This window comes from Arvicanthis niloticus, chromosome 1, assembly GCF_011762505.2.
Source record: "Arvicanthis niloticus isolate mArvNil1 chromosome 1, mArvNil1.pat.X, whole genome shotgun sequence".
NCBI classification, from domain to species: domain Eukaryota; kingdom Metazoa; phylum Chordata; class Mammalia; order Rodentia; family Muridae; genus Arvicanthis; species Arvicanthis niloticus.
Window position 1 is genome coordinate 90699234 of NC_047658.1, and position 15693 is coordinate 90714926.

The 15693-nt window shown below is 44.5% G+C and overlaps 1 protein-coding gene across 1 annotated transcript in view; it reads left to right on the top strand.

The window, feature by feature from the left end:
- Nucleotides 1-15670, top strand: part of Lcmt1 (leucine carboxyl methyltransferase 1) — a 57516-nt gene extending 41846 nt beyond the window's left edge. The window contains exons 7-11 of the mRNA XM_034489826.2: nucleotides 3361-3481; nucleotides 6751-6852; nucleotides 7938-8029; nucleotides 13372-13469; nucleotides 15443-15670. Of these exons, the coding sequence (XP_034345717.1) occupies nucleotides 3361-3481; nucleotides 6751-6852; nucleotides 7938-8029; nucleotides 13372-13469; nucleotides 15443-15465 (436 nt within the window). The 3' untranslated portion in view covers nucleotides 15466-15670. The remainder of the gene's footprint in view (nucleotides 1-3360; nucleotides 3482-6750; nucleotides 6853-7937; nucleotides 8030-13371; nucleotides 13470-15442) is intronic.
- Nucleotides 15671-15693: the final 23 nt, after the last annotated feature.

Consider the following 15693-nt stretch of genomic DNA (forward strand, 5'->3'; position numbering starts at 1 on the left):
TGCTGGCAGTACCCCACGGGATACCAGCCTAGCCTGAGCCTTATCCCCAAGCACATAACTGGAGGTTTTAGACTTAGATTGTCAGTTTGGGGGGAAAAAGTGGTTTTGCTTTCTGATATTCACCATGTTTACAGTACAGACTTTCTTGGGTTCGGTGTTTTCCCTTTTGTACTCTGATTCAGCTGCACTGAGTTTAAGATGTTTGGTGGGGCTGGAGACATGGCTCAGGGTCTGAGCTCTTTCAGCACACGTATATGAACCAGTGTGCTGGGGAGGAGACAGATAGATCCTGGTTACTCACTGGCCAGCCAGCCAAAATGATGAGCTTCTGTTTTCTGTGAGAAGCAGTAAGGTCAGAGTGGGAGAGGAAGACATTTGATGCTCGCACACACATGTTCACACCCTGCACCCTGTATCTGGTGGCTGGCCCGTCTTCTAAGGAGCAATGGGTGTGCGTCTTAGCTAAGTGGAGGTAAAGTTCATTTCACTGTTTAAAAGGCCAGAGTGGAATCCAGGTGAGCACAGTGGCTGGTTGGTGCTATCAGGTCAGTGCTAGGCTGCTGTGGACACCATTCTTCTCTCACTGATGGCAGTTATGAGCACAGGTGCCACATCCAGCTGTAGAGATAGGGGCTCTGGTAGCAGAGTGTACTAGGATGTGATTGTGAGCAGCTGATTTCACATCTGTATTTCTACAGTTTTCTCTTCTGAGGACTGGAATAATATCAGAACCCAGCAAGCCATGTTACAAGTTTATATCAATGATAACTGACTTTTATAGCCCAAAGATAGAGTACTTGGCTAGTGTACACAGGGCCCTAGTTTTAATTCTCAGTACTTAAAACAAAAGTGTGAGAAATGGCCAGGTATGGTGGTGTGTGTCTGCAGTGCCAGCCTTAGTGTGGTGTGTATGTCTGCAGTGCTAGCCTTAGTGTGGTGTGTATGTCTGCAGTGCCAGCCTTAGTGTGGTGTATATGTCTGCAGTGCCAGCCTTAGTGTGGTGTGTATGTCTGCAGTACCAGCCTTAGTGTGGTGGTGTATGTCTTCAGTGCCAGCCTTAGTGTGGTGTGTGTCTGCAGTGCCAGCCTTAGTGTGGTGTGTGTCTGCAGTGCCAGCCTTAGTGTGGTGTGTATGTCTGCAGTGCCAGCCTTAGTGTGGTGTGTATGTCTGCAGTGCCAGCCTTAGTGTGGTGTGTATGTCTGCAGTGCCAGCCTTAGTGTGGTGTGTATGTCTGCAGTGCCAGCCTTAGTGTGGTGGTGTATGTCTTCAGTGCCAGCCTTAGTGTGGTATGTATGTCTTCAGTGCCAGCCTTAGTGTGGTATGTGTCTGCAGTGCCAGCCTTAGGCGGGAGACTCAGGAGTTGATTACCAGCCTGGTCTTCAATGTGAGGCTGTCTCAAAAGACAAATAGAAGAATTTGAGCTGCTATTACATTTCTATAATTTTAGTTGTTGCTTATGGTTCTTAAACGAGAAGCTACAAATAATTTCCATTCAGTGTATAGAAATTATTATACTTTTTTTAGTAATACATTTAAAAGATACACTATGTTCTTTTTTAAAAATCAGTTTCTTCTTTTTTACTATTTGATTTCATGTAGTTTATTTGTTCCATAATCTGAACTTGAAGACAAACGAAGTCACTTAATTTGAGAAAAGTAGCCAGTCATGTGCATCTTGTTATTTAGAGTGAAGGGAGGAAACGGAGAATCTAGCAAAGGAGTCTGAGAAGGAATGTAAATGAACTTAGAAAAAACAAGTGGAGATGTTCTAATAACACAGGGAGTGTTGGGCAGTGTGATGATGTGGGCTTGCCCTAAACAAGCCACTCATACCACCCTGCTAAGGCGTAGGATGCATTGTAGAAGAGGGGCTGGGAAGTGTGGAAGAGCCAGAAGATAGGGTAAAGGGCTAGGAAATGCTACCCCGCCAGACCTGACACACCATTGCAGTCATTAATTCACATCAGCTGGTTTCCTGCTCTGGCCCACACAAGGACTACCTCTATCAACAACCAGTTAAGGAAGGAGGAGGGGCTCACAGAGCCCTACCCTTTACCCCAGCTACTGGCTAGCGATAGATTTTGGAAAAGGACTGATGGTTGTTTATAGTTGTGGTCTTGCTGCTGAGCAGATCAGGTTCCAACAGATAGCTCCAACTCAGGCCCACGCAGGGCCCTAGTGAATCTTGATAGACATAAAACAAAATGAATAAATGTGAATGTGAGGGAGATTTGTTGGAAGTGGGGAACAGGAGGGGTAACGAAGTAGGTGAGGGTGGCCAGTATGCAAGGCATATATATATGGAATTGTACAAAATATATTTTAAAAAGAATTATGCCTTCTGGATAACTGTATAGGAGTGTATTGTTTTTCCTGTTTCATAATGTATTGTTACTTTGTGTCTGGTAGATCAGTGCATACTAATAATAGAATTATTATTATATTCTTATACTATTCTTAAATTATTACATTCTTATATGTCATATATTTTTATATTCTCAAAGGAAATAACTATTTGAAATGACATTGTCTTTAGCTTTTTAAATTAATTATTTTTTTATTTGGTTCTGGGGTTGGAACCTAGGGTCTCATACATGCTAGGCAAGCTCTGAACCACTGAATTATACTCTTAAGTCTTTGTTTTTCAGCTCTTTATAGCAAATCTTCACTTGATAGGGATTAGATCCTGTTAAATGAATATAGTAGTTTCTGCATATTTCAGCTCAGAGGTTTGAAACAGTTCACATGTTGCTAAGGATTCTGGGAGTTGCAGTGGGTGCTGGGTTTAAGTGGATGGTTCTTTCTTGAGGCCAAGTATGCTGATAACTCAAGGGCCCACTTGAGTGACCAGCAGACGGGCCAGCTGGCAGCTATCAGCAAAGACCCTTCATTTTCTTCCCATCAACTGGCTCTCTGGAGTTCATTTGTTTTTCTGTCAGGATTCCATTGCAGGAACAGGTCACACTCAGTGTGTGTGTGTGATCTCCACACTGTCTGTTTGCTGCTGTCCTTTGATAAGAACAAGGGTCTACACAGCCCAGTTCCAGGGTAGGAGAATAATCTTCTGTGATGAGAAGACTACAGGGTTCTGTTGCCCATGGACAGTAGGCACACAGCAGCAGCAGACCTGTCTCCCTTTCTAAGTCAGCCCCATGTACTGAAGTCATTTTCCTAAGATAGACAGACCCTAGCGCCTTGCTCTCCTTTCTGTAGTTGTGTCTCTTGACACTTGCACTAGACACTGATCGAGCTGCGTGGAGTCTGGATTTCTTGGCTATGAAGCATCAGTGCTGTGATGTTTGCATAAGTCGATGTCTTGACTTGATGAAAACGCATTTACCTCCTTTGCTTTTCCTTAAGATTGCCAACACTCCTGATAACAGAATGTGTGCTGGTTTACATGACGCCAGAGCAGTCAGCCAACCTCCTAAAATGGGCAGCCAGCAGTTTTGAGACGGCCATGTTCATAAACTATGAGCAGGTAAGAGTTTCTGGAGAGGCGGATTCCACATGGGTTTCCAGAGTAGCCGTCCTTGTTCAGTTCCTTCTGTGTCCAGCCACACGTGTCTGTTTCGTCAGTCTGTTCTAGCAGTCTGTTCTTGGCTTCCTCCCAGCTATTAGCAGAGATTTTGGACCTTGATTCTTTGGGAAAGTTTTCAAATTTTGTTTTATCATATATTATCAACAGGCTTGTAGAATGGATTGAAGTGATTTGGGCCATATTAGAAGGTAGAACAAGCTCAAAGGCCCTTAGACAGGCAGAAATGTGAATGGAAGACGTTAACTGTGTGATGGGTGGAGGATGGGGACTGAGGGACCTGTGGCTGCCAGGTGGTTTAGAGGGTATGACCTGAGGGGGGCTGGAGAGGCTACCTGTGAGTGATTCTGAGGTTGGGAACTGAGAGGTCTGGAGTGGCCACTCCTTAGGTCCAGCCAGGAGTTTCATGTGGCGTTTGACTAGAGTTGCCAGAGCTCCTCCTTTTGTAAGAGAAGTCTGATTAACCGGATTGAAAGTATAAAATGCTCTATTCCTACAGTCACTAGTCACTGACGTTGGTCCAGTGGCTGCAGAAAAGGCCCCTTTGGAAGTTTGAAAGGATCCAGTTTGAGTCTCAGTCCTGTGTGATGAGGACAAGTAGCCTACACTCTCTGTGCCTGTCTCCTTGTCTGAGAATAGTATCACCCCTGCTTCCTAGTGTGAGGTACACAAGAGTTAGTGTGTGCATTTACACCTGGGCCACTGCCCTTCGTTTAGTAAGTGTGTGCTGTTCAGATTCTTCTGAGCTCTAGTTTACTGCTGGGGATACAGGGGAGATCATACACCCATATCCACCATGCAGAGGCCTCTGTTGCTCTCTGCCTTGTTCTCTTGAGATAGTTCTCTCATGGAACCTGGAGCCTGCAGCTCTGTTGGCTAGGCTGAATGGCCAGCAGAGTCCTGGTGATCCTCCTGCCTTCAACCCCCAAGTACTGGATTATAGTCGCTGTGGCCAGACTGGCCTTTGCTGTGGGTACCGAGCACTGCACTCAGATGCTCATGCTTGTGTAGCAGACTCTTCCCCATGGAGCCCCGCCCTAGCCACAGGTCTTTGCTGTTTAGCGCTTACGTTGTAGAAATCCATGAGACACTACACAGAATGCATGCTGGCTGTTGTCATTATTTATTGACTTAGTCTATTTGAGACAGAGTCTCACTGTGTACCCAGGCTAGCTGGGAACTTGCTGTGTATAACAAGAGCCAGGTAGCCTCATACCTGGGTAATCATTCTGCTTCCAAGAGTTGGGATACCAGATGTGTACCACAATAACTAGCTTTTTAAAAAATTCTCTCCTTTTAGTGGGATCTCACTGTGTAGCCCTACCTCATCCACTTCATCATTTCCTTTTTATTTCATTGTATGTGAGAGCAACAAGGAGATTTGGCCATATATACTGTAAGTGTGGACAGGTCCAGGTTAGGGTTCGCTACCTCCTTTCCCTCTCCAGTCTGGGTTCAGGTTCTGAAGTTGTTAGTTCTTTGTTGGCTGACTTTCTTCCTTTCCATCTACAACTGCAAACATCTGTCCAGGAGCATTGGCCGTGGAAGCCAGCCCCTCATCTTCTCTCTTAATGTGACTGCATCCTGGGCACTGTCTGCTTTCACAGTGTACACCCATAGAGAGTGACTGCCACATGCCCTGTGTGTGCTGCTTTGTTCATTGGCCTTGTCTCTACTCTGTCCAGAGCATTTATCTAGCATACTCTGGGAGATGCCAGGTTGGTTCCGACTCAAGGCTTTTTACTCAGGAGCACACCTGGGACTGGGCCAGATTCTAGAGCACCCCCCCCCCCCCCCAGCTGTCCGTCACCTGGTTCAGCTCCCACCATTCTCACTTTGTCAGTAGAAATTTAACTTGAATCAACAGTGTAGATTAGTTGCCTGTGTGTTTTTTCTAGTTAATTGTTTACAGTGACAAAGCCATGTTGGTAATTGTGTGATGACAGTGCACACTGTGTTTTCCACGTACTCTGTGCTAGACACTACTGTGTAAGTTTTCCGTGTATTTGCTTATTTCGTTATCATAAAAGTCCATAAGACTGGTGTTAGTACACCCCTGACAGATTAAGCCATCCAATGTTCTCAGGATCACAACTTGACTATTGTCAAGCCAGGATTCAGACCATCATGCATAAAATGAAGAATGTACTCTCATACACCTTCTGTCCTGACGCACATGAAGAGGGTAGCATTGCTGCCAGTCTGGCTCAGGTGGATCTTATCAGTAAAGTGATTCCTTTTTGTTCCCTTGCATGTGAACAAGGACTAGTGTGCATACTATGACAGCATACAGTGACAACATGTCTTTCAACATTTGTGCATGTACATAAGTTAGTTGTATTTGACAGAGGACTGGTGTTTATGCTATGACTGTCCACAGTAACACCATTTCTTCTGGCTCTCTAGAGGCTGAGGCAGGAAAAACACCAGTTTAAGGCCCATTTAGCAAGAGACAGTCTCAGGAATATAAGACTGGTTATAACAAGACAAGCAAATCTCTTTCTGACCCAGATCATAAGTCTTCTGTCGGAGAAACAGTACTGCCTGCTATGTTATATGTTTGTAAATGCAGGAGAGACAGGAGGGAACATTCTGTTCACATTTGTCTAAGCCTTGCTTCTTCTTAAAAAAAAAATCTTCTTTACGTTTATTTATTGTATATGTTTGTGCATGCATGTGGGGACACATACACTATGGTGAATGTGTATGTGTGTGGGCAGCCTGTGGGAGCTGTCTTCTACCATGTGGGTCCTGGGAATTGAACTCAGGTAGTCAGGCTTGGCAACAAGTATCTTTACCTGCTGAGCTCTCCTCAGTCCTGTACTCTGCTTCTTAAGAGAGTATCTTAAAGTTGGTCTGTGCTTGTATCAGTCTCTTTTTTTTGTCTGCTCTCACAGTATGAAGGTAAGAGAGTTGATAGAGCTTAATAGGTATTTCTTTCCATATTCTTTCAGTTACATGTAACATTGCATCTTAGCACGTGTATGTGAGCCTCTCTGCCAGCAAGGGGATTGTTGTACTCGGTGGGCAAATAAGTGGGTGTGTGCTGCCCTTTGTAGGGTGCACCAGTTCAGTTTCATGTCACATGTCCCACAGCCCTCCTAACCTGCTCCTATGTGCATTACCAAATGTCAACCCTGACTGGATATTGTGCTCTGCTTATTTAGGACAGATCTGTAAGGTTGTGGCTAACCAGCTTTTTCCCTTCTCAGGTCAACATGGACGACCGGTTTGGGCAGATCATGATTGAAAATCTCCGGAGGCGACAGTGTGACCTGGCAGGAGTGGAAACCTGCAAATCACTGGAGTCTCAGGTCAGAGCACTCCCTCAGCCAGCAAAGCAGGACACTCGGTGGCAGGTGCACCCTGAGAAGCCCTGTTGTGCCTGTGATCAAGCACAGAGGGTTCCTCTGTAGGAAGCCTCACGTCCTACCTGTTTCCCTGATAGGAAAGCACAAGTTTACATTCCCTACAGTGCATTATTTTCATTACGCAGATCTTTTGTACAATTGACTTTGTATTATGTAAAATTTCACATAAGCATAAAAGTAGAAAGAATAGGACAGTAAACAGCCATATCTTATCAGCCAGCTTCAATATTTTGCCAGTAATAGCTTACGGTCTCGCCCACAATGTTTGCTGGTAGTGTCAAGAGTATTTTTAAACATATACTGGACTATACATGGTTTCACCCTAAATACTTGTCAGTGAACCTCCCAGTGTGGACCGTGCTCACTCCTCACAAGTCAACGTAGCTCCTCATGCAGCTGATTCTCAGACCAGCTTCAGTTTTCTCTGGTAGTTTAAAGGCATGTTTTATAGTTAGTGTATTTGATTTGGCATCTATCCATGATCTACACTTTATAGATGATTAACATAGCTTTGTATCTGATTAATCTGTAGTAGTCCCTTTTTTAAAAAAAAAAAAAAGTCATTTATTTGCTGGAGATAACTGTCTGTACCTTTCACTATTTAAATAAACTTTGTCACATGACTACTAAATGACATGTTACTTAAGCTGAGTGTGGTAGCTCACACCTGTAATCCTACCACTTGGTAAATTGGAGCAGAAAGATCACATGTTTGAGACTAGCCTGGGCTAGTTCCAAAACTAGCCTGGTCTACATGGCAAGACTCTGAAAGTAGTTAGTCATTCAGCCAACTAAACAAATAACAGTTGTTGATTAAAAAGAGTGTGTCTTTTGTGTGTCTACACTCTAGTGGGTTTCCCCATAAAAACATTGTATGTTCAAACAAAAATTGAAAACCTGAAGAGAAAGATGAAAAAAACAGGACTATTCTCAGAGAAATCTGTGTGTCCTAGGGCCTCAGGCCTAACCCACTGCGCTTTGAGTCCTCCATGTTTCTCTGAATCCTACCTGTGTCTACCCCTTTCCAGAAGGAACGGCTGCTATTGAATGGGTGGGAGACAGCGTCTGCAGTGAACATGATGGAGCTGTACAGTGGGCTACCTCGAGCAGAGGTAAACAGGTATGTGAGTGCTGAGCCCAGGCTCCAGATGACTGTGAGGCAAAGGCTGACTGTTTTTTAATGTGAACACAAAGCTAACCTGAACCAGACTTATTTTGAAATAAGGTAAACATTGGTAGAAGCTTGTAAGAGTAACTCATTAGCCACTGGCTGAGATTGCACCACTGTCAAAGCAAATGACTGGAACCTAAATAAGCAGTTACACCCAGAAATTTCTCAGAGCCACCTCTGCTGTGGAAACTATGTCATCCGTGTCTTTGTGTAATCCCTGTCTTGGAGAGAAGATGATGTTGCCATGACTTCTAAGGGAAATCATCTTTAAATGACATCCCTTAATGGACTCAGATGACACCTTTAAACGGGCTCTTCCTTTGTTATGAAGGGAGTTATATTCACTGTTCTAAGACTGTTTCCATGTTGAGGCATGAACTCTTGTGCAGCAACACTGTACAGTTAGCACACATAAACAAGTCAGGCCTATTCTCCAGTGGTGTCTACACACATACTTACTGACACATAGACTTCTAATTTAGCGAGTTCATAGTGTACACAGTGGTCACAGAAGTCATACTGTCTTTTTAAAGCTTAATGGATCATATTTATATTTGTAGTATCAAAATACTGAGGTCTGCACATTGTGTTTACGTGTACATAAGGCTTGAATATCAATGTACAGAGGAATGACTGGTACTGTGGTAACTTTAAATTGTAAAATGGCCAGATCCATATGTTTAGTATGGTCTTAAGTTTTATTTGTTTTAGTGTCTCCATTAACAGCACAAGGTAATATCATCTGTGTTGGTGCCCACTTGGTCCATTTCTTACTCTGTGCTTCCTTTCTGTCCTTTCCCCTTTCTTTGGGAGACCTAGAGGTACAGTTTGGGGTCTATTACAAAGTCATGTGAAGAACCCTTGACCTTGCTCTTCCATAGATCTTACTGACATTTAGGAAAGTATCACTTTTTTTTCCCTTGTGTCTAAGTATCAGTTATCTAGGCAGGGATGCCTTGGGAGTGCAGTCTTGTAGGCTGGTGCTTTCTGAATTCTTGTAAAGCTGCTTTATTGTGAGGCTGGCTTCCACTGGATACAGATCAAGGTGATGTTTTGAGCATCCCTGGTCTGGCATTTATAATGCAGTTTCTTTGGCAAATTTTATTCTAGAACTGCCATCAGGGAATCAGTGATGACATCAGCCACAGGGAGGGTAACTTTCTTCTGGGCATTCCTTTGTCCCATGAATGCAGCCATGGCCGTTTACAGACAGCAACATGTAACCCTAACAGACAGGAGGTGGGCTTTGCTCTGTTTACCCTGAACAGGTTTCCTGACTCTGGGTGTTACGTGGGTTTTATCTGCACAAGGGATATGGGATTAAAACAGGCCCTAGGCACTCCTATTCTTGGAAGCCTACATGCTAGTGAACAACCTCACAGTTGTGCAGTGTCCTGTTAGTGATGGCTGTGCCATTCTGGAAGCTCCATTAGACTCTGCACTTTGCTTTCTGGAACTTTATTAGGTAATGTGCCCTGCATGTTTTTTAGTCAGCATCCGTTACTATGACACATCTGAAATCAACTTAGAAAAGGGGTGTTTTGCTTCACAGTGTGGAGATTCATCCCATGGTTAGCTGGCCATTACCTTGTTGACTGTGTTAATGTATGTAGCAGAGCACACTGTCCTCTCGTGGTCAGGAACCAGAGGAGATGACAGGCAGCTGGCCACAGGCTTCAAAAGAAGATGCATTTGCATCTGAATTGTTTGAGGCTGTGCATCTGGGAAGGACCTGGGAGGTCCTGCAGACTAAGAGACTCTGAGGTATCCTTCCTGTGATTCCTGGGCAACACTGTTTCTTCATTCAGGTTCTAGTAACCATACCATGGGCCAAGCTATCCTGGCTCTTTTCTATCCAGGCTATGTCTTTGTTGGTTGGTGTTTTGGTTTGGTTTGGTGTTAGTTACTTTTCTGTTCCTGTGATTAAGCACTCAAACCAAAAGCAACCTGGGGGAGAAGAGTTTATTTGGCTTATACTTCCAGGTTGTAATCCTTGAAGGAAGTCAAGGCAGGCACTCAAGACACTGAACTGGAGCAGAAACTGTAGAGGGATGTTGCTTACTAGCTCATCCTATCACAGGGCCATGCTCAGCCCCCTTTTTTATATAGCCCAGGACCACCTGCTAGGGATAATACTTCTCGTAATAGGCTGGGTCCTCCTACTTCCGTGAGCAGTGGAGACAGTGTCCTATAGGCAAGCCCACAGGACCATCTGATCTAGGCAATTTCTCAAAGGTTCGTTCTTCTCAGGTGACTCTTGGTTGTGTCCAGTTGACAATAAAAACTAACTTGACCATTTACAAATTTGTATTTTTACTTATGTGTATGTGTCTGTTATGTCTGCTATATTTGTGGTGTTGTTTGTGAGGCCAGAAGACTACATAAGATCCCCTGGAGCTGTTTTTATAGTCAGTTGTGAGCTGCCCAGCCTAGGTGCTGGGATTCAGGTGTCCTCTGGAGTGAGGAGCAGGAAGCAGCCCCACCCCTACCTGCAGAGCAGTCTGTTTTTTGTTTGTTTGTTTGTTTGTTTGTTTTGTTTTTTGTTTTGTTTTGTTTTGTTTTTCCTCCAGACTGAAATCTTTCCACTCCAGCGCTTTGGCACTGAGTCTCACTGTGAGCAGTCCTGCTGCTATGGACCATGTGCTTTGCACCAGACAAACTAGTGTGTTACTTTTCATCTCAGCCCACACAAAGTCTCAGGCATGGACAAGGTGCAGTAAGTTTGTTTGTCACAGTGGGACAAGGCTGGTCTCATGTCCAGTTCTCAGAGCAGTTTCTTTTCCACCATAAACTTGCCTGGCATTGTCATAGTGTCTGCTTTTTGCCATCGTCCCAGCCTCACTCTGGCCTGCCTCTACACTTCCCGCACTCCTTCAGGACACCATCTCCAAAGGCTGTCCCACAATCAGGTCTGTGGCAGCAGCAAAACATGTCTTACTCACATATCTTACCAATTCTCTACACTACTTAGCTTTCTGTTACTAATAACAAATACTTGAGACAATGCTGTATAAAGAGAAAATATTTATTTTCCTCAGACTTTTAGAGGCATCCAATCTGTGACTGGTGGAAACCATTACTTTTGATCTGTTATAAAGTTACATGATGACAGGAACATGTTAGAGCAAAAGGTATATGACTCATGACCTTGCAGCAAAAGGAAGGATGAAAAAGGGGCAATTCTATTTGGGGACACGCTTCCAGTCTCTTAGATTTCTCCTGCTAGGTCCCTTAAAGACTCCAGCACTTCTCAACAGCACTGCCCTGGAAACACATCCCTTAACAGCTGAACCTCTGGGTTACTCTTACTCAGACCATGTGAGATGCCTCTAAGCAGGAGTAGCTGGGAAGCAAGCACAGTACATTGTGAAGAGTCATTCTCCCTCCAGATGTGGTCCTTAGGCTCACAGGCCATGATCGGAAGGAGCACACAGACTGGAAGTGGCCTGAGGGGATTCCTAGCACACAGTGGGGGTGTGGACATCATTCTGATACTCTTTGTTTTTGCCTCAGTTTCCCTCACAATGTGACCATATTCCTGTGGAGAGAGTACAAGGAGTATTGCCAGTTTGTTTGTACATGTTTCTGTATATATTTAGATATAAAATGCTTTTTTGGTAAAGTCATACTGTGTATCTGATTTTTCAAATTAACAAAGAATTACAGAGTAAAAACCAAAGGGAAACCTACCTGTCACTCACCGCCCATTTATTTACTACCTACCTCTTGAGACAACTTACTTTTTTAGCTTTGTTTGCATTTCCAGGATTATTCTGTGTCCCCCAAATGGTGGTATACTAAACACACATTCCTGTCTGTAAAGCTTAGGACTTGTCTTGGAAGTTGTCTCATGCTACCATGCTAATCCACACAGACAAGCGCTGGTTCCTAGCCTGGCTTAGAGACCTGATATCTGAGCACGTTATAGTTCGTTTGGATGGTCCTCTATAGTTCAGTTTTTGCTTGTTGCTAGGTTGGGACTGTGGTGCTGTAGAAATGCCCTGGCCATGCATCTGTGCACAAAGGGTACATTCTTAAGAGGCAGGGTTAGCTGCAGGGTCAGAGGATGTTCTTCGTGTGAAAGAGGCCAGAGCGCCCTCTAGGAAGGCAGTCCTGTTTTGTCATCTCACTAGCAGTTGACAAAATACCTTTTCTCCTCTGTCCAGCTTTCAACCTTTGTCTCTCTGAGAGTTGAAAAACTATCATGTTGGCTAGTTTTATGTCAATCTGACACAAGCTAAAGTCACCTGAGAGCAGGGAACTGAGAAGATGCCTTTGTGAGATCCAGCTGTAGAGCATCTCTTGATTAGTGATTGATGCAGATAGGCCCAGCCCACGGTGGGCTCCTGGGTAAGAAAGCAGGCTGAGCGAGGCGTGAGGAGCGGTTGGCTAAGTGGCATCCTCTGAGGGGCTCTGCATCAGCTCCTGCCTCCAGGTTCCTGCCCTGTGTGAGTTCCTGTCCTGACCTCTCAGGGACTTGGAAGTGTAAGCTGAATAAACCTTTTCCTCCTCACCTTGCTTTGGCCATAGTATTTCATCACAGCAATGTATCCCTAAGACAACTATCTTGTGTCTTTATTTATATTTGTTTTCTCATAAATGAATTTGAAAACCTCTTGTTTTTCTTTTCTATCGGAATGATCTTTTTTCTTCAACTTTTAAATTATTGTAATAGTTTTTTATACTGAAGTTTTAGCTCTTTATAGAGCAAAGAAATTAGTCCTTTTCCATTAGCTTATCTCTCTGGTTTGTTTGTCTTGACTTTTGAGATAAGTAACCCTTCCTTCCTTCTCCTCTTCCTTTCTCCTCTCACCCTTCCTTGTTCCCTTCCCCCAACTTCTTCCTTACCTCCTCCTCCTTTCTTCAAGACCTTGCACATTCTAAGTATGTGCTGTTCCCCTGCACTAAAATTCCAGCCCCCCTTCTTCTTTTTGAAAATGTATTTATTTTAATTTCACATGTATGAGCGTTTTGCCTGCATATATGTACACATGCAGGGTGTGCCTGGTGTCTGTCCCCAGAGGCCAGAAGAGGGCACTAGATTTCCTGGAACAGTTAAGGACAGTTGTGAGTCTCCATTGGGTGGGTGCTGAAAATTGAACCTGTATCCCATGCAAGAGCAGCAAGTCCTCTTAACTGCCGAGCCATGTCATCCTCCCTTCGTCTTAGGCACAGCGTGCGCATGGTTTTGTACCCAGCTTCTTTCTGTATAGTGTCACGAACAGTCATGTGGACCAGCAGCTTCCTTTCTGACTCTGTGATCTCCATCTCCTGTTTTGATTCCTGCACAGAATAGAATCCCTTGAGTTCCTGGATGAGATGGAGCTTCTAGAGCAGCTTATGCGCCATTACTGCCTGTGCTGGGCCACCCGGGGCGGCCAGGAGCTGGGTAAGACATTGTGTTTCTCTCACTGGGGCCTGAAGGCAGGGTAATCTTCTCCAAGAAGGAAAGGCACACCTAGAAGTTCAGGTTCAGAGAACTAGAGAAACATCTATGTATACCCACGGTGTGTCCAGAGAAGTCATGGTTTCCTTCTCCGGGTTTTAATAGCACAGAAGTAGGTCAATTCTTTAAACTACAAGTCCCCAAATAACCAGCCAGCCCTTGTCCCACCAGTTATGGGACTTACGCAGTTGGGAAAGTTGAAAACCTTGAAGAGTTAAAGTAATAATTTTAATAAAAATAGCCAGCATTTACCCTTGACGAGCTCATAACCAGGTTTACTAGATACTAACATGTGGATCACTTGATGTCCAAAAGACCCAGTAGGGCTGGAGAGATGGTTCAGTGGTTAAGAGCACTGCCTGTTCTTCTAGGGGATCTGGGTTCAATTTCCAGCCCCCAAATGGCAGCTCACAACTGTCTGTAGCTTCAGTTACAAAGGATCTCATGCCCTCACATAGACACACATGCAGGCAAACACAAACACACAATCAATCAATAAATGGACCCGCTCAGCTTGCAGGCCAGTTTCTCTCTCCTTATCTGGGGTTAAAGTGTAGTTCCCTGACAGAGACAGGCAAGACCATGAGGTTAGATAGGCACTTTGGCAACTGGCTCTCCAGGTTTGGATACAGCTTCTGCTGACTCTTGCCTCTATTGTTTTTGCTTCCCAGTGACTGATTTTTTTCTTAAGCAGATCAGATTCCAGGTCCCTGGTGCCTCCCACAGATGTGACCTGAGGGACCTCTGACAGGCAGGCGGTGGCCGTGCAGCCCACAGAGTCCCTCCAATGTAATTTGGATGGAAAGCCCTTTATTGCTGTGTTTTATATCAGAACCTCTCCTAATTATAAAGGAAGTTGTATCTGGAACTCGGGAAACTTGTGAAAAGCAGAGCACAGACGGCCCTGCGGCCTGGCCTCAGGCAGCCTCCAGTGGCGCTTCCTCTCCTGTTCTCTAGACACTGCTGTTTATTTATCTATTTACATTTGTAAAAATTAATCGCTGTTTTTCTTTGATTGTTTTGAGACATGTAAATGCAACTTGGCCTTAAACTTGGCATTCCTTCCAGAATTACAGTTGTTCCTGGCCTGACTTAGTGGAGCCTCACATGCCTGAAAGCAGAGAGGCCATGAGGAGGGTGGGACACTCCCACCTGTGCCCTGCCCTTGTGCTGAACCCTTGCATCTTTTTTTTTAGTGTAACTGTGTGACGTGAGCCTTTTTTTTCTTGCTACTAAACTTCTCAGTGCACATAACTGTAATGAGTATATTAAATTCTATCATAAGACTAGGTCTGAGTGTACTTAACCTCCCAAGCTTTCGGAAAGACGGGTTTCTAACGAGTTTAAGTTAACTGTTATCTCCTCAGACAGTAAGTTGAACTGCTTTTTTGTTGTTGGTTGGTTGGTTGGTTGGTTTTGGTGTGTTTTGGGAATAGGGTGGTCTCACTGTGAAGAGCAGGCTGGCCTCAAACTGATTCTTGTGCTTCAGGTTTCCAAGTGCTGGGTTTACAGGTGTGTACACCACGCCCAGGTTGGGATAGTAAACATTCTAAGGTCAGGAGTCTTTGGTGTGTCAGCACAAGGTGAAGAACCCTCTTTGTATTTGCTCAAAGTTCAGCCGTTAGTAAATTTTGGACATTTACTGCAAAGAGCTCATAAAGTGTTATGAAATGCTTTCTAAATCTGTTTTAAACCACCCATAAACAAAAGCTGGCCCGGCCTTTCACTTCCTTCTGAGATCTTGTTTTACACCGGACGAGAGTGAGATTCAGCAGTGAGTCGTTCTCATGCCCAGGCCAGTATATGGGCATGTAGCAGTGTCACACACAATAGTATTGCACACGCAGCAGTGTCACACGCCCCCTGGTTTCTTTACTCGACCAGAGCATCTGACAGCATCTGTATTTCTCCCTTAGGTTTGAAGGAGATAACCTATTGATCTGCTGAAGGCTCGTGCTGAGGTGGAAGGTGAAGGCTCTAGCTAAGGGAGTGCCTGGGCCTCCTGAGGGACGGGTAGCCTTATCACCATTGTTGGTCCTGTCACACACCCGGAACCCTTGGCTACAAAGGTGGTCACACCAGATCCTGTTCCTGTCAGTATCATTGTTTAAATAAATCTCACTTGCCATTTGTGTTTGACTCTGCTGCTGTCTGTCCAGTGACATTC